This window comes from Myxine glutinosa, chromosome 5, assembly GCF_964187855.1.
Source record: "Myxine glutinosa chromosome 5, kmMyxGlut1.1, whole genome shotgun sequence".
Lineage (NCBI taxonomy): Eukaryota > Metazoa > Chordata > Myxini > Myxiniformes > Myxinidae > Myxine > Myxine glutinosa.
The window spans coordinates 167,345,983-167,365,157 of NC_136265.1; the positions used below are offsets into that span (position 1 = coordinate 167,345,983).

At 48.0% G+C, this 19,175-nt stretch overlaps 2 protein-coding genes across 12 annotated transcripts in view; one reads left to right on the top strand and one right to left on the bottom strand.

The window, feature by feature from the left end:
- LOC144892419 (uncharacterized) overlaps positions 1–19,175 on the top strand; it is a 748,105-nt gene that overhangs the window by 21,563 nt on the left and 707,367 nt on the right. The window lies entirely within an intron of this gene.
- Positions 1–19,175, bottom strand: part of LOC137426760 (uncharacterized) — a 45,892-nt gene that overhangs the window by 13,791 nt on the left and 12,926 nt on the right. For 4 of the 11 annotated variants that reach the window (XM_078779039.1, XM_078779040.1, XM_078779034.1 and 1 more), the window contains exons 4-5: positions 8,380–8,427; positions 230–373 (exon numbers count right to left, since the gene is read on the bottom strand). In XM_078779039.1, the coding sequence (XP_078635165.1) occupies positions 230–373; positions 8,380–8,427 (192 nt within the window). The remainder of the gene's footprint in view (positions 1–229; positions 374–8,379; positions 8,428–19,175) is intronic. The other 7 variants (XM_078779038.1, XM_078779036.1, XM_078779033.1 and 4 more) reach the window with 3 other exon arrangements.

Here is a 19,175-nt window from a genome sequence, read left to right on the forward strand (position 1 = left end):
TGTGTGTGCAGTCCCTCAGACGGATGTTAAACGGTTATCCCTTGTGCCAGCATTAGTTGGTGGACGTTAAAGATCCCATGATGTCTTTCGCAAACAGTAGGCGACCTATCGCCAGCACCCTGAACAAATTACAAATTGCTGCCCTAACCAGCAGAAGGCACTGCCGTGCCCTCAGCCAATGATACTACCCCGCAGCCTTGTGTTGCATACAAACAAAGAAGGTGCTCACCGGTTGGAATTTGCGTAGCAGTAGTGGGTTCCTCAGTTGCGGCAATGCATGGCTCTTCCTTCACATTTTGAGTGCTCATGTTCTCTTGGGAGGATAGAGGAATGTTATCATGGATATTTCCATCCTCGATTGCATGCAGTTTACCTGCAAACAATTCAGTAATTGGCTTAAGTGCAGAACACTACACAAGCCCCAAAAACCGGATGTCCAGCATCAACCAATTATAACCATTTGTTCCATTATCATACTGACTTCCGGTCATGGATTATCATGCTGACTTCCGGTCCCTCGAGCGACGGGGCTTGCTTCGATCTCTCCACGGCATCAAAGTTTGAGTGTTTTCCCGTTCGTTTCTTTGTCAAATTTCCGCTGCGTATTTTGTTGTGTATGTGTTATTGTGTGTTTCTATTTGGTTTTGGTTTTGTAGTTGTTGTAAATTTGTGTGTAATTAGTCGTTTCTTTGTTCGCGCCTCGTGCGCCTCGTGCGGCCTGGTGTCTCGTGCGGCCTCCTCGTCTCGACTTGTGCCCCGCCCCCTATATCTCGTTTTTCTTTCACCTCTGCTCCTGCTTTCTCAAATCCACGTTCTCACTTAGAGACTTTTCCCAGATTGTTTTTCGTGGTTTTGTTTAAATATTTATTTAAATATGTTTAAACCGCAGCCGTGATGCTGACGCCGCCCCCCCCCCCCCACCCCCCAGAATTTCCGTGTTTTAAACGTTTCCCAGTGTGTACCCTGGATAAGAATAGGTACGCCGTATCCCTGCGCGTCGTAAGAGGCGACTAAAAGGGTTGGCGTCAGGAAGGGCATCCGGCCATAAAAACATTGCCTCAAAAAGAGAACCATGACAATTACAACTACATGTGGGCAGGGTACAGCCCGAAGTGGAGATCGGTTTCTGAGGTTTGGGACATGGAATGTAGGGACAATGACAGGGAGATCAGGAGAAGTGGTGGAAGTATTGGTCAGAAGAAGAGTGGACATATGTTGTGTGCAAGAGACGAGATGGAAGGGAAGTGGTGTGAGAATGGTGAAGGGTAGGCAGGGACAGAAATACAAGTTTATGTGGCAAGGGTGCCCAGAGGGCGTGAATGGTGTTGGTGTCCTGTGTTCTGAGGAGTTTGTAGACAGTGTGGTGAGTGTGACTAGAGTGAGTGATAGGTTGATGATGGTGAAAATGATGATTGGAAAGCTCTTGGTGAACGTCATCTCGGGATATGCTCCGCAGGTTGGTCGAAGCGATGAAGAGAAGGACAAGTTCTGGTGTGCGATAGAGAAGCTGATGGAAAACGTGAAAGATGAGGAAGTTGTTGTGGTAGGAGGAGACCTAAATGGACATGTGGGAAGGAGTATGGACGGTTTTGAGGGAGTTCATGGGGGTTACGGATATGGTGTGAGAAATGGAGAAGGTGAAAGGATTTTGGAGTTTGCTGATGGAGCTGATTTGTTGATTTGTAATACTCAGTTCCAGAAAGAGGATAATAAGCTTGTTACATACACGTCAGGTGGGTCGACGACAACCGTTGACTACCTGATGGTGCGTAGGCGAGATAGGGGGCACCTCCGGGACACAAAGGTGATCCCGGGGGAGGAGGCTGTTTCACAGCACCACTTGGTTGTCTGCGACGTAAGGGTGAAAGGTGCGAGGAGAGCTCGGCGGGTGAAGTACCAACCGAGAATGAAGGTGTGGAGGTTGAAAGAGGTGACAGTAAGGAGGGCATTAAAAGAGCGGCTGAGTAGGGTCGAGGATGATGTGGTTGAGCTTGAAAGTGGTTGGATGTCAATGAAAGCTAGTCTGTTGGGAGCCGTTGGTGAGGTATGTGGATGGACAAAAGGACCACCGAGGCACTCGGAAACATGGTGGTGGGATGATGAAGTTGGAAAGAGGATTGACGAGAAGAGGAAGAAGTTCAAGGAGTGGCAGAAGGCGAAGGGTACGGGAGCAGAAACAGCAGAGCATGAAAGTTATAAGGCAGCCAGGAAGGCTGCAAAGAAAGAGGTAGCAAAGGCGCAGGAGGCATGTAGGAAAATGTTCGGAGAACGCTTGGATTCGGAAGAGGGTCAGAAAGCAGTGTTCAGGATTGCAAAGCAGATAGCGAAAGAGAGGTGTGATGTGATGGGGGTGAGTTGCTTGAAGGATGAAGTGGGACAAATCGTTGTCGACCCAGATGGAATTAAAGGAAGATGGAAAAGATATATGGAAATGCTGTTGAATACAGAGAATGAATGGGATGGCAACGTAGAGAGTAACCCAGTTTTAGGACCGGCAGAGAAGATAACTGAGAAGGAAGTTGAGGAAGCGATAAAAGCAATGAAGGGTAGAAAAGCGGGAGGGCCGACGGGAGTTGTGGGAGATATGTTGAAGGCAGCAGGAAGTTGGGGTGTGAAGAGAATGACAGAGATCTGTAATCTGGTGGTGAAAGAAGGCCGCATTCCAGTGAATTGGGAACTGAGTACCCTCGTCCCTCTATACAAGGGGAAAGGTGACCCTCTGGAGTGTGGCTCGTACCGAGCGATAAAGTTATTGGAGCATGGAATGAAGGTATTGGAATGGGTGTTGGAGAGGAGGATAAGGAAGAAAGTGAAGATCGACGAAATGCAGTTTGGATTCATGCCAGGAAGAGGAACGACAGACGCGCTTTTCATTGTGAGGCAGTTGCAGGAGAAGTACATGGAGAAGAGGAAGAAGTTGTTTCTTGGGTTTGTTGATCTGGAGAAAGCATTCGATCGGGTTCCACGCAAAGTATTGACATGGGCATTGAGGAAGTTAGGAGTGGAGGAATGGTTGATCAGAGTAGTGATGGCAATGCACAAAAGAGCGCGCACAGCTGTAAGGACGAAGGACGGGAACAGTGGTGAGTTTGAGGTGAAGGTGGGAGTGCTTCAGGGGTCGGTACTAAGTCCACTACTATTTGTAGCTGTGATGGAGGTGCTGGCTCAGAACGTAAAGGAGGGTTTACCGTGGGAGTTGTTGTATGCAGATGATCTGGTGTTGATTGCGGAAAGTATGGATGGACTGAAGGAAAAGATGAACACGTGGAAGGAATGTATGGAGACAAAAGGTCTGAAGGTGAATATCGGAAAGACGAAGGTGATGGCAAGTGGTAAAGCATGTGGTGAGGTGGAAAGAACTGGGAAGTGGCCCTGTGCTGTGTGTAGGAAGGGTGTCGGAGTGAACTCCATTCAGTGTACAATGTGCGCTGAGTGGGTTCATCAAAAATGTAGTGGTCTGAGAGGGTCATTAACCAGTGTGGCAGCTACATTCAAATGTAAGGTGTGCACAGAGGGAGCTGCAGATGGAGGAAATGTTGAGTTGGATCTTGGAGACGGCGTGAAGCTGGAAGGTGTGAAAACATTTTGCTACCTCGGAGACATGCTGAATGGAGAAGGTGGATCAGACTCGGCAACGGTTGCTCGAGTGAGATGTGCATGGAAGAAGTTTCGGGAATTGAGTGGCGTGCTGATGATGAGGGGAGTGTCGTTGAAGCTGAAGGGAAAGGTGTATGCTGCATGTGTGAGAAGTGTTATGATTTATGGGAGCGAGACATGGGTAATGAACGTAGAGCAGCAACGAAGGTTGGAAAGGGTGGAAATGCGAATGGTTCGACGGATGTGCGGAGTATCATGGAGAGAGAGGAAGACAAATGATGAATTGTGAAAGATGATGGGAATAGAGCCTGTGATTGATGCTGTGAAGAGGAACAGGTTGAGATGGTTTGGTCATGTGTTGAGGAAGGATGAAAGTGACTGGTTGAGAAGAGTGATGGAAATGAATGTAGAAGGAAGTAGAAGACGGGGAAGACCGAGAAAGACTTGGCTAAAGATGGCGGAAGAAGAAATGCGGGCAAGGGGGTTAACAAGGAGAGATGCAGAAAATAGGGCAACATGGAGAAGATTGTCATGGGGACTGCAAGGCTAACCCCCGCTCCAGCAGGGAAAATGGCCTTTAAAATGCATGTTGTTGTTGTTGTTCCATTATCATACTAAAATACGCCATTTGTGTCTGTCCGTCTGTCTGATGAATTTTTGACGCCAATACATTCCGTCCTTACTTATCCAATCTCAACCAAACTTGACAGGATGACCAAGGGTTACATAATGAAGGTTGTAGCGCATTCATTTGCCCCCCTCCCCAAGGGGGTTTTCTCCCCCGAGTGGGTTTTCCCCGCCATTGCCGTCAATAGGTTGTGTGTTGAGGTGTATAGCCGTATTAAGTTAGCTTTATCGTGGCGTTTGTCCAAAGACACTTTGAATAACAAAATTTATGATAATCCCATATTATTAATATTATGACAAAACAATATTAATACTAATAATGTCCCACTTCCCCAAGGCGTTTTTCCTGCAGTGATAACGGGTTTAAATAGCTTTATATCGTTATTATTGTAGTAAGTTCAGGAATCTCCTTTAATCAAGCGGTTTATTAAAGATGATACCAAGCTCTCACAGAGCACACGGCCATCATGACGAGCCGCCATTAACCACTGAAGCCACGCCCCCAGACGTCACTACGCAGTATGTAGTACCAATCACAACATCTCCCTTTCATTGAAATTATTATGTTTGTATGCAACAAAACACTACTAAACTAAATCAAAATAATAAACACAATCAGACACAACTTGAACCACACATAGATGGGATATGGGGTTACTGTTATAACTCTTAACCAAAATGTAATTACTGCTCAGTATGATTAGCTAAAACAGAGAAAACACAGAATCATTCCAATCAACGCATTGTCTCTGCACCAATATTACAAGGGCTGACTTCTGGTGGTCGTTATTCACTATCACGATATCTCAACGGTTTTCGAATCACACGGCCTGATCTGGTCGAGTACGGAGAGTTGTCCGGCCTTGTTGTCTCAGCACTCTCGTCATCCTTGGAGCTGGAGCAGCCATTAGTTTCCATTGCTGAAGCGTCGTTGTTGAAATGTACGTGTCGAGCAGTTGGTAGACTTTGATGTGTTGGTTGGGTCGGTTCGTCCTTCCACTTGGCACCACAATCGGGTGGACGAAGTTCACGCAAGTGTGCCCTGGTTCTTCGAAGATGCGTCCCGTTAGGCGTCTGTACTATATACGAGCGGGGTTCATTACAGCGGGCCACAACTTTCCCGGGGTACCATTGGTGCGTGTCCTTGTTCAGAATCCGAACCCGATGTCCAATAGCCAATTCAGGTAATTGCGGCCCAGCCGTTCTGTTGTATTGCTTCGCCATCCGGTCTCCACGTTCCTTCAATCGTTCCTGAATTTCCTGATGCCTTTGTTGTGCAGGAACCAACAGACGACTTGGTAGGTTGGTGCGTATGGGCCGGTTGAACAGCATTTCGCTTGGACTTGGGAGGTGGGAATCTACAGGTGTGCACCTCAGGTGTTGGAGTGCAATATCTATGTCACTCCCTGATCTAATACACTTTTTTATCATGTTCTTCACTGTTTGAACTTGTCTCTCAACCAATCCATTACTGCGTGGATACCTCGGCGATGTTGTCGTGTGTTTTACATTCCATTTGGTACACATATCACAGAACGGCTTACCCACATATTGAGGTCAATTGTCCGATATGATCTCCAGAGGTGGGCCGAACATACTGAAACATTCAGATGTGGCCTTGGCTACTGCACAGCTCGTCGTGTATTCCATTCTCTTCACAACTGGGTACTTGGTGTAATAATCCGTCACCAAGAGGTAGGTCTGCCCGTGTAGCTCACACATATCACTGGCTACCTTTGTCCATGGTACCATGGTATCTCATGGCTGGTATCTCATGAGCTATCATAGCCTCACGCCTGTTCTGGTTGGTTATCTTGACATGCCTTACATGTTCTGACAACTCTCTCAATGTCCAGATATATGCTTGGCCAGTAAACACATTCACGTGCTAGACGTTTTGTCTTTTCGATCCCCATGTGCGCCTCATGAAGCTGGTCGGGAACATCCTTACGTAGCTGCTCTGGAATTAGTACCTGTCGACCTTTGAATAGAATACCGTCACAAATACCAATTTCATCACGGTATGGCCAGTACAGACATAGGTCCACAGGCATCTCTGTAATCCTAGTAGGCCACCCTTGATGAACAACCTGCTGCAATGCTCGAAAGGTTCTATCAGCCTTTCCACACTCTCCGAGTTGGTCCTGTTTCCTTGAGCTGAAATCAATGAGGTCAAAGCGATGATGATCATCCACATCATCAAGCTCAATACCATCTACACGTGTGTCCAACTGCAGTTCTTGAGTACCAGTTTACTGGTCATTCCCTCTGTGTTGCAAGAGGCGACCAACAGGGTTGGCGGCAGGAAGGGCATCCGGCCATAAAACATTGCTTCAAAAAGGGGACCACGGTGCCCGAAAAAGGCCAACCCCTGCTCTGTGGGGGAAAATGGCCTCTAAAGGTGGGAGTTTTTATTTTATTTTAAATACACTAGAGAATATCAAATGAGCAAAATATGAAAAACATTTTCCATCATGAACAACAAAAAAAAAAAGGAAAATATTTGGACCAGGAAGTAAATTTACTATAAGCAAAGTAGATACACATTGGAATTAGTCTTTCGGATGCAAGAAGAACCTTGTTAGTATATGTCTATAAAATCCTTAAGGTATACAGAACACAATACATGAGAAAGCACATTAACTGGAATTTCTCCAAGAAGTACTCCTTTCAAATACTTACCATGTGACCTACATCCACGGTTTAATCGACTGTAGTGCACATGACAGCCATGTACACAAAACCAATGTCTATCATCATCACCTCATGTAATAAAGATATTGTTGAGGATTTGGGAACTGTGTGTGTAATTTGCTGTAAATATTCCTTGTAAATACCTCCAATTGTAAAGGTCAAAGGTCGTCCTTAGTTAGGCCATCGCACACACGTAGCCAATCATAAGTTTCCCCTCAGTAGTTATGTCCTTAGTAAATGTCAGTATAAGGCTCTGTGGTCCACTAATTCATTGCGTTGCACCGAATCAAATAAGGATAGCTCCCCTTCAATAATTACCTTTCCCAGCCGAACTCTCCCTCTCTGGGTAACGCAACTTAACAAGCGTGGGGTGCGTGCCCCCTCAACTGGCCTGGCTTTGGAAGCGGCGTTCGCTGCTATAATGAATATGTGCTCCGTGCTCTGTTTGGACAGGAGGGGCGGGGCTGTTCGGCCCCATGCCCAAATAAGGAGACAAGCCCGTGGCTCGCCACGAGGGGCGCGCCGTTCGGCCCCATGCCCAAATAAGGAGACAAGCCCGTGGCATTGCCATATAAGGTCACGAAACAGAGCACGGGGGAGGGCGGTACCGAAACAGACGAGGGCGTGTCACACCCGCGCTTGAGGTATGATATATGCGTGCGAAAATCGCGCAAGAGAGATTTGAGGGAGAGAGACGCGTCAGACGATTTTGAGGGAGGAGAGGACCGCAGCAGATGACAAAAGAGCCCAAGGCGTGTCGAGGAAGGACGAGATACGTGTGCCACCGCCGCCCTGCACGCTCCCAGCCCGGAAAGGACCTGCTTGCTATGCGCCCTGCCAAACCTTCCAGCCTTGTGGTCCTACCTTCCTCTCCCTCCAGCCAATCCACTCTGAAATTCCCCATTCGTGTACGTGAGTTTGTTTTGCGTGTCTTGTCCCTGGGTTTAAGTAAGACTGCATAGATAAGCTAGAAATTGCCCTGTGTCCTTCTGATTCTTCCATTTCCTTGTATATTACTTTGATTGCTTTTCTTCCTTTAGTTGTGTGTAAATAATAATAAATCCCTGTTCTTCCTACTTTGTCTTCTTCTTCACATTCGGTCGCTTTAGACTTTAGAGGTTTCCAAATTGAGTATACGTGGCGTGATTCGGCCGACGCATAGGAATCGGGTTTAGCCCCTTCGATAAACGGCTCACGCCGCAGTTCGCTTCGCTCGGCGCAACCAATCTATTACGCTGCGGCCGTGAGCGGGAGTATTTCCTTGCGTACCGAGAGGCGCTGGTATTTAGGTCATAGGACGGTTGGGCCTAATACCCTACCCAGCGCCGACCGGGCGTGACGTCATACCCCCGGGACCACGTCAGTCAGTCATAGACGAGGGGATTAATCCCCCCTCGATAAGGGGAAAAGAGGCCGACGTTGGGTTCCGTAACAATATGATCATCGAAGATGAGACTTTACCTTGGGAAGAAGACTCGCTGGTTTCAACCTTCAAATCCCCATCCAACACTGCAATAAGAACAGTGATTCAACAATCTTTAAAAGAAACACGACTAAGCCAAACAAGCACCATAAGTGGGGAAAAGTCTTTGGTATCTCATATGTGCTTAACGTACACGTAGTGGAAAAACAAAACGTATTAGCCCGTCCCCCGCACAGTGGGAAATGGGGCTTTGGTATCATTTGTGGATGTGTATGTGTGTGTGTATGCGTGTATGTATGCGTGTATGTATGTGTGTGTGTATGTATGTGTGTATGCATGTATGTATGCATGTATGTGTGTATGTGTGTATGTATGCGTGTGTGTATGTATGTGTGTGTGTGTCTGCGTGTGTGTATGCGTGTATGTATGCGTGTATGTATGCGTGTGTGTATGCGTGTGTGTATGCATGTGTGTATGCGTGTATGTATGTGTGTATATATGTGTGTGTGTCTGTGTGTGTGTGTGTGTGTCTGTGTGTGTGTGTCTGTGTGTGTCTGTCTGTGTGTGTGTCTGTGTGTGTCTGTGTGTGTCTGTATGTGTGTCTGTGTGTGTGTCTGTGTGTGTGTGTCTGTGTGTGTGTGTCTGTGTGTGTGTGTGTGTGTATGTGTCTGTGTATGTGTCTGTGTGTGTCTGTGTGTGTGTCTATCGAGGCCATAACTTTGAGCGTTTGTCACCAAATTTTCAAAAAACGTTATGAGAATATGGAAATAAATATTAATAATTTTAATAAAAGATCAAAAGGTCAAAGGTCAGCATCACCTAAAATCATCAATTTTCATCCAATTAACCTGAAATTTAAATTTTGCATTTGAGCTTTGTCATCAAATTTTTAATAATATTATGAGAACTAGGGCATGCCCGTACTATATATATATCTAAAATTATATCCCCCCCCTCTATTTACATGAAATGGTTTGGTCCATTCGCAAAGCCAAAGCGAACGGCTTGCGAGTACGGTGACAATCCCCCCCCTCTATTTACATGAAATGGTTTGGTCCAAAGCGAACGGCTTGCGAGTACGGTGACAATCCCCCCCCTCTATTTACATGAAATGGTTTGGTCCAAAGCGAACGGCTTGCGGAGTTTGGTAAAGAAATCGCCATAGCTCGGTAACTACTTGTCCGATTAATATGAAACCTTGAAAAGGCACATCCTCAGGTCCCCAGCAATATACCTGGCAAGTTTCAAGTATATCGGACCCGTGGTTGTCGAGAAACAGCGGTCACAGACAAACACACAAACACACAAACACACAGACACACAGACACACAGAGATTACTGGAATTATAGATAGATATGGAGAAGGCAAATTAATAACTTGGTTAAAAGTTCAAAAGGTCAGTGTCAAATAAAATCATCAATTTTCATCCAATTGACCTGAAATTCTATTAATTTGCATATTGGGTCACAAAATTGGTTCACCAATCAAGAGCTAGAGGGGATTGGTTTGTTTTTAGATCAAAAGGTCAAAGGTCAAGGTTGCATAAAATCATTAATTTTCATCAGATTGACTTGAAATTTGAGCAGTGTTTGCATATTGGGTTACTGAAGCCCATTGTGTTTGAGGTCAAAAGGTCAAGGTCTCCTAAAAACATCATTTTTTTGTATTTTTTTTTTAAGCTGTTTAAATCATGTTAAGCATACGGAAGGAGAATAAGTCTGAATAAAATGTGGACGCAGACGGGTTTTGCATTTTCAGATGCTTTCCAGTTGTCATTGACTTTGTTTACAGTCTAATACAAGTTTGGCATCAAGAATGCACATCAAATCTCTTTAAACAGAAGTTGCTTATAACGGAAGGCACAACAATCTGCTCAAAAAACGCATTGTGGCCAACTGGCCTCAACCATGATGTCCAGTGAGGTTCCAGGATAAGATGGAGTGGAAGGGGGGAGGGGTGATTTAGGCAAAGAATTGCTCACGATATCGAATGTGCAACTCCAAACACCAAATATTATTGGCCTAATGGTTAGGACGGCGGGCTTGGGATCCTAAGGGCTTGATTTTGAATCCCGTTCAGCTGTTGAATTAATACCAGGTGGGGTTGACTCAGCCTGTCATCCTTCCGAGGTTGGCGAAATGAGTACCAGGGTACTGGGTCATCTCTCAAGAAGGTTGGTGGCAGGATTTGCACTCCGGCCGCCGTAAAAACACCTCATTCCATAGCACACATAGTGGTGTGTGTCGGGATGGTGCTGGGGAGTCGTCCAAGGACGCAGTGACGTGCTGATCCAGCGTACTCTCCCGTATATATACTGAACATCAAAATAAACTTATCACTTTCATTTTTTGAAATATGCAGCTTTACAAACACGTTTCTTCAATTGTAATGGGTGATTACGTAATGGGAACTTCACTTCAATCACCTGGTTGATCAACAATGACATGCTTGAGTGGTTCTGTAGAGGCATCTTTCCCGTTAAATAATGACCCTCATAATGAAATCCTTCAGTTCTCGTATTTAGACATTAATTTACTGCTGTCTATAGTCACTCTATAGTCTGTTTCCCGCTCTTGCAGGGAAAATGGCCTTAAAATGCATGTTGTTGTGTGCTTTTTCTATAGTCACTCTAGACTAGAGGCTTCTGACAGGGAAAACAACAATAAAATTCAGATGCCACGCCTGACATCTGAACAACGTGTAAGGGCAATTGGGATGCTTGAGGCTGGTGTAAGCCAGCGAACAATTGCCCAATGCCTTGGTTGCTCACAGACTGAAATTGCCAACCTGGCCAGGCGTTACGGTGAAACTGGAACTGTGAATGATGGTCCACGAAGAGGAAGACCACAGGTAACCACCCCCAAACTAAGACTGCTGGATTGTGCTGCAGCACCCTCGTGATCGTTTCCGCCCTGCGACGCAAACAGCTGCAGTGACAAAAGGTCGCCACAACAACCGCATCAATGTCTGTACTGTGCGGAGGCGCTTGAGAATTCGGGGCCTGGTGGAAAGCCGTCCTTGCAGAGGTCCAGTGTTGAACGCAGTGCATCGGCGGAACAGACCAAGATGGTGTCTGCAGCATCGCCACTGGACACAGCAACAGTGGAGTGCAGTCTTGTTCAGCAATGAGTCCAGATTTTGCCTCCACACTGCAGATGGGTATCAACAGGTATGGCGCAGAGGTGGGGAAAGGTATGCATCATGCTGTATTCGCCAGATCAATCGTTGGGGAGGACCCAGTGTGATGGTATGGGCCGGCATTTCCACCCATTTCAGGACACCTCTGGTCGTCATCGAAGGCAATCTCACTAGTCAGCGATATGTCAATGAAGTTTTGAGACCTCATCTGCTGCCATTTCTCCAGGCTCATCCTGACATCGCAGTTTTCCAGCAGGACAACGCTCAACCCCATGCTGCTTGCCTGACCACCAACTTCCTCAAGGAACAGGGTGTTGAAGTGATGCCTTGAATGCCTTATTCCCCTGACCTCAATCCCATTGAGCATTTATGGGATGAGCTTGATCGACGTCTTGCATCGAGGAGATCAACGGCTGTCAATCGGCAAATGCTCATTGAAGGCTTGCTGGAGGAGTGGGACAGACTTACCCAGGACCGCATCAGATGCCTGGTACAGAGCATGCGCCGGAGGTGTACAGCCTGCATCACAGCTCAGGGAGGACACACACGATATTGAGGACTGCTGTCATTCTGTCCTTGACTGTTAGGAGTGTTGTGTCCATTCTTGTGTCATTTTGTTTTGACTGTATTCAGGTGCGTGCCTTGGTGTTGCAGTGCTGTGACTTTTGTTGCACCACCCCTTGTGATGTTCATGCTTTTTGCTTTTTTGTGATTGAGGCAACCTCTTGTTTATTGGCATGTGTTTAGTAAAGATAGCTGAACTTTACCTGTGTTCAAATATTTTTCATTTTTGCATGGAGGATTTCAATGAGTGTCCTTCTAAAGATTTAATACGTTTCTTTTGATGTTGAGTTTATATATACTAGGGCATGCCCGTACTATATCTATATCTAAAATTATATCCCCCCCCCTCTATTTACATGAAATGGTTTGGTCCAAAGCGAACGGCTTGCGAGTACGGTGACAATCCCCCCCCCTCTATTTACATGAAATGGTTTGGTCCAAAGCGAACGGCTTGCGGAGTTTGGTAAAGAAATCGCCATAGCGTGCACAAACGTGCAGGAAAGCGAAAGAATCGCAAATTAGTTTTTATTAGTTTTAAAACATAGTTTAACGCCAACATAGTTTGCCAACGTGAAATAAATGAATACGCTCTCAAATGTGCCGTCCGAGGCAGAGTCTGTTCGCCACGTTCGGCACACGTGATAGCTCGCTGCTCTCTGATTGGTTGAATCGTTTTTTGTACATAGCTCGGTAACTACTTGTCCGATTAATTTCAAACCTTGAAAAGGCACATCCTCGGGTCCCCAGCAATATACCTGGCAAGTTTCAAGTATATCGGACCCGTGGTTGTCGAGAAACAGCGGTCACAGACAAACAAACAAACACACACACAGACACACAGACACACACACACACACACAGAGATTGCTGGAATTATAGATAGATATATTGTTACGGACCGCGGATAAGATGTTGGTTTTGCCGAGCGGAGGCCCCGCGGCCCTAACAGTTACCCCACCTAACCCGATTCCCGAACGTTGGCCGGATCGCGCCACAGATATTCAATATGAAAAAGACAAAAGCGACACGGATGTGAAGAAGAAGAAGAAGACGAAAAAAAGGTTGGAAATACTACTAAATTTATTCCTATTATTTACATGCTCAAAGTAACCAAGGAAGAAGGAAAGATAAGAAAATAATTTACAGAAGATATTAGACACAGTGCAACGCTAGCTTATACAAACTTAATTAACCCAAGGACAGAACAAACAAGGACAAACTCACGTGGGGAATGATGATAGGACTGGCGGGAGATGGATGGCTGGAGGGAGAGGAAGGTCCAAGGGTACTGCAGCACGATCGGCACGTTTGACCGCCGCCGTTCCTTCGCGGCCCTGCTCCGGAACTGCCGTCAAGGCCCCACGCTGCTGTCGTTGCTGCTGTGGCTGCGGCTGCTCTGGGGACATCGCGTGCTTTGCCAGGACTCGTCTGGTCCAACCACACAACTGAACAACGTGCTTGCTTCTTGCCCAACTCTCTTGCTTGGTCCAACTTTGGCGAGCAAGGCGACGAATAGCAGGCTTTGTGCTTCCCTGGACGATCTCACTTGGACAAGAATCGCTGCTGGATGATCTCCCGCAGTACCTTGCGTGCGCGCTTTTTATAGCGCCTCCGGCGATCAAGCCGCCGGCCTTTTGGACACGCCCATCGGTGTGCTCACCTCGGCCCTGGTTGGTCGCGCGACCCTCTGGCTCCACCCTTGATGACGACGGGCGGGCACGGCCTTCTTCCCTGACCCGAGCACATGTTCAATGGTGGTTTTGGAGGGGATGTAATTGGCAATCGAGGCTTGGCAATGACGAAAGGGGAGTGTGAAAGGAATCTACTCTATTTCACTTGGTGCAATGGAGTGTCATCTTAATGGGAGACAAGGCCTTACCCGAATACACATAATAAAGATATAACTATCAACCAGGGGGAAATCTATGATTGGCTGACGTGTATGCTTTATGGACTAATTATGGGACGCTCTTTGACCACCTTTACACAACACTGGAGGCAGGAGGGTCCAGAATCAAGCAATATTAATAAAACACACAATAAAAAAAATACAATCCTCATATCCACAACACTGCACCCTCCTCCTCTTAGGCACGTCCCGGGCCTATAACTTTAACTTAGTGTGACACGTAGGTGTAGTTCCCTCTACTTTTAACCTGACCCTGAGTGCGACAGTTTTAAAACAGAAATAAATATGTCCCGCTGCTCCATTGCACCCTACCTAACAGACTCACGCCCACAGCTAACCGAATTGCGGAATGGTCTTCAAACTATACACTGACGGTGGGGAGCATTATTTACAATGGCTTTACTTTATTTACAAAACGTAACCCAGGACCTGTGATTGTTCTTTCTGGGGGGAGACAGTCTGCTCTGCATCGACGCACCATGAAAGCACCCAAAACGCACCAACACACCCTCAAGCACCAATCGGTGCACAGTCATCACTGTCATCAATAAAAATAAACCAACAACCCCTAACCCTGCAGGTGGTCTCTTGCTCTTCGGCTCCCTCTGCTGGCTATTTGCTTTTCTCCTGATGTTGTCATCTTCCTTTGCTGGCGCCCTATTTGTAATAAAACATGCACAAAACGTGTCCATTTTTATTTATTTTATTTATGGCCCACAGGGCCGACTAGTGTGGTTCACCTGTGGGGCATCGGTGCCCTGTGATCAAGGTCCGCCAGCAAGATTTCGGGCCTTCATGGCCGGTTCCAGCAGAGGGGCCATGCCCCAACCCATGGGGTCCATAAGTGGTGCTCGGCCACAGACATGTGGTCCATAATGTGGTGCATCGATGCAGACAGCTGGTTCTGGGAGTTCCGGGCGCACAATGGCGGACTCACGCACACTCCCCTCGGCGCCCAGTGGCGCACAGGTCCTCATGTGGGAGACAAAGGGGGGAAAGACAGATGAGCGAGGGGTAAGGTCACAAGGGTACACATCAATAAGGCAATGCAAGGTGAAGTGCGTACGGAGAGCGAAGTGAGAAAGCTCGTCCCTACCGTACATCACCCCCTCCGTCACCTACTCTACCTTTGCCCTTACCCCATATTTACAAAAATCTACACATTTACAAATCCGTCGCTACCGTCACGTCTTCCCCATATTTCCCCTACACCAAATTCGTTACCACAATCCCTCTAACCAAAATTTGCCATCACCCAATTCATCTTCAATCCTCATAAGGAGGGAGAGATGGAACAAGCACAATGTCACACCCACGTCATGATGCGTCTCACAATCCAAAACATTTGCATCATAAAAATAACAAAAACAACCTGGCATGGTGTGGAGGTACGTCATCTCAGGTGAGTGGATGCAGATGGTGCGAGGAGACTTCAATCCTAACTATCCTCGAAATGACTTTAACACACTTTACACTACCCGGGGTCTTTCCCTGCCAAACCATTGGCAATCTTACTCAATGTGGTTTTAAAAACCAATTCCCATTGACCAAACAGTGGTGCTTCATCAATTTGGGGTCTCACTCCCCCGATTCATCTCCCGGTGCCCTTGCACAATTTCCAGGCTGGGTCATGCAGCTCTCCCAGCAGGTCTACCCACCTGCACACCTCCACCACCGTAGTTGCCTCCGAGCTTACCTGCTCCTTACCCTAACCTATCTACCTGGGGAAGGCCCCTCCTGGCTCTGTCACCCCACTCGGTGCCCTCTGGCACTGGGCTACCCGGGTCCGTCCTCCGGATCCTCGGGCCCCATCCACAACAACTCTACCCGCTCCCAGAGCCCACCTGCGGCCTCACCTGGCCGAGATCCTCACAGTGGTGGGGTGCCCAAACCAACTACACACACTAACAGGCTACATGCCCAGCCATTTCCACAACACTAATGCACCCATTCAAATACCATTCTTTCCCCCGCACCACAGATGCCAATATCCAACCACAATTTACCTATACCCTCTACCTAACACTTACACTACCCTCCCCGGGTATTCGTGATGGGGGTCCATCCTTCCCCCATTCACACCTTCGCACCATCCACTCCACTCCATAGTTTCCACCATACTCACTCCACGACCATCCATTCCAATACTCCATATATTCCATAATCCATATATTCCACACAACCATTCTCCATACACCTGTCGTTGCACACCTGTGCAACCACACCTGGTGCCACCTGCACCCTCCTTCCTTCCTGGACCATTTGGTCAGCACAACTCACATCACTATCACTCACTCAAACACTGCTCCATCCACCTGTCCAGTTGCACACCTGTGCAATCACACCTGGTGCCACCTGCACCCTCCTTCCTTCCTGGACCATTTGGTCAGCACAACTCACATCACTATCACTCACTCAAACACTGCTCCATCCACCTGTCCAGTTGCACACCTGTGCAATCACACCTGTTCCTCACACACTTTTCACAATACACTTCTGAATACACTTCCAACACTCACCCGGCATCATTTAATCTACCTGTTGCCCTGCTAACTTAGTGCTCCCCGTCTTCCCTTTAAACTAAGCACATACCACGTCATTATCATCCACACTAATCTACCTGCGTCCCCACTACCGGTATCATTGGCACTACCGAATCTTAACGTTACCTAAGGTCATCTTCTAGGTCCCTATCATTATATCCTAACCCTCCTGGGCTAGTTTTCACTGCCAAACCCCATACGTCCAGTGCTCCTTTGCCCCCCGCTGTGAGAGATGGCAGAGTTGCCATCCCACCACATCGGGCATCTCCCACTACCAATTTTGCTCGTCCAAATCCCACAAATCAAAAATTTGCCAATCATCTGCCAATCCTCTGCCAATCATCAAATTTTGTTTTTCTAATTTCGGGGCCAAAACACTATCCTCATCATTACGTCTACTCACTAGATCCTCTCGGTGCGCCAATTCATCTCTAAAGCTCGGCTTCGTAAAGCCGAGCTATGAATGCGGGTTGTTTGGTGCCAGCGGCTGGATGCGTCCGGCATTCGGTGCAGGGAAGGACGCTTACCCGGGCCGAGATCCCACGCACCACCTCGGCACGGAGCCGTCCAATGGCCCGATCTCGACCTGCCGGAACGCCTCAACAAAAAGGGGTCGCCATGACGACCCTTCCTATCGGGCTGCCCGCTCCGCCTAGTGGAGCACGGACGCGGCCGTTCAAAGCGCGGCCCGGCGTGGATCGCGTACGGCGGTTCTTTCGAAACCGCTGTGGTTCGGATCCCCGCTGGTCCTCGTGGCACGCGAAGCTGCTCGGCGCGCACCGAGGGCCCGATTCGGCTAAATGTCGTTCTAACCGCTAACCCGGTTACCGTCGATGCTTCACCTGCATGCTCACACGCATACGCTACCACTTTCACCCTCACCGAGCTCGGTGCTCCAACGCCGCCCGTACACCCCGCATACTTCGTCATTGCACTCGTTTTTTCGCTCACAGACTTGGTCACACACCTGACCACCGCACACCTTTGCACACACTCGTCGTTCGCACACCTCACCAACACACCTTTTCGCGCCCCCTTCTCGGTCACCTCCTCTGTGACAACCACAGGTGTGCTCTCACTTGCACACCCAACCACGTGCCTCACTACTAACTCAAGTGTGCATTCCCACACCCGCTCTACCATTCCAGGTGTGCATCCTTCCATTCCAGGTGTACATCCTCTCACACCTGCCACAACCAACTCACGCTCCATGTCACTCTTACTACTCTCACCTCCACACTCGGTCGCGCACTCACCCTTACTCTCGACAGCGTACTCTGTACTCATGCACCCGTCCGTTACACACCTTTCTCGCGCACACTCTCCCGTTACACCCTCCGTAACACTCACCACAGGTGTACACTCTCTCGTTACATCCTCTGTAACACTCCCCACTACGCGCTTCCATGTGCCCCCTCGCACACGCGCTACGACCAACTCACTCTCGACAGCACACTCTCTCCTCGGCGCGCACTTTTTCCTCACACACCCCAGAGTCGGACATTCTCACACACCTCCTCTTTCGCACACCGTACATGTCGCACACTTCACCAACGGCCTCTCACGAACACCCGGATCCAAAGCAACCCCCAAGCCGACTGAAGCTCCCCTCACATCATATACATTTCCACGTATATCGCCACTCACCTTGGCACCTCGTCTCCGCACCTCCTTCGCCACCTGCAAACTCTTTATTTGGTTAGCGAGCACATCATCACGATTTGAGCACCGACCTTGTACATATTCCATCACCTCCTCCTGTATTTCTCTCTTAGTTTCTGTCCGTCTCTTCTTAATTTCACTCACCCCCTCTTCCACCTCCTTTAACTTTTGCTTCACCTCTTTTATCTCCCGGTGCGTCTCCTCAATCTCGTCCTCTAAGGCTACCTTGACCGTCTCTATGTGTGTCCTCACCTCCCGGTCCTTCGTCTCCATTACTTCTGTCACCTCGTCCAACCTCGTTGTCAGTCCCTCACGTACCATCTGACATTGCCTCTGTGTCGCTATTAAGTCATTTTTAATGTCGTTTTGTGTCGCTTTTAACCCTCCTAGTACCGCAGTGTTCCTTTGAACCTGCTCCACTAACTCCGTCTGTCCCACCGTCAGCTGTTCCACCTCCTCCGTCAGGTCCTCTATGCCCCCTTGTAACTTTGCCGTCCCATTTCTCACCTCTTTTTCCATACGCTTCTCGCCTTGCTTTACCTCCTCGCGTACCCCCGAGACCTCCTCGCTTACACCTTGTCGTATCTCCTCCTTCATCTCCTCCCTCTCTTTTGTAGATGCCCCCCTCATCTGTCCCAATTCATCCCTCTGAGCATCCAATTTGGTTTCTACCCCGATTTTCACCTCCTCTATCTGGTTCCCCATTCGTTTGATTTCCCGGGCGGATTGCTCCCCTACTTCCCGCAATTTGCCTTCCATCCTATATTCTAGCCCCCTTAACCCATGTTTCACCCCTTCTATCCCATTGTCTAACCCCTCAAATTTCTTGTCTAACCGCTCAAATTTGTTGTCTAACCCCTCAACGGTACCCCTCACTTCGTCCCTCATTCGCTCACTATCAGCCCTCGCTTCGTCCCTCATTACCCCCATTTGGTCCTCCAATCGCTCACTGTTCTCTTCCATTTTGGCTTCTAGCCCCATATTCGCCATTACTATGGCTGCATTAATCTGCGCCAT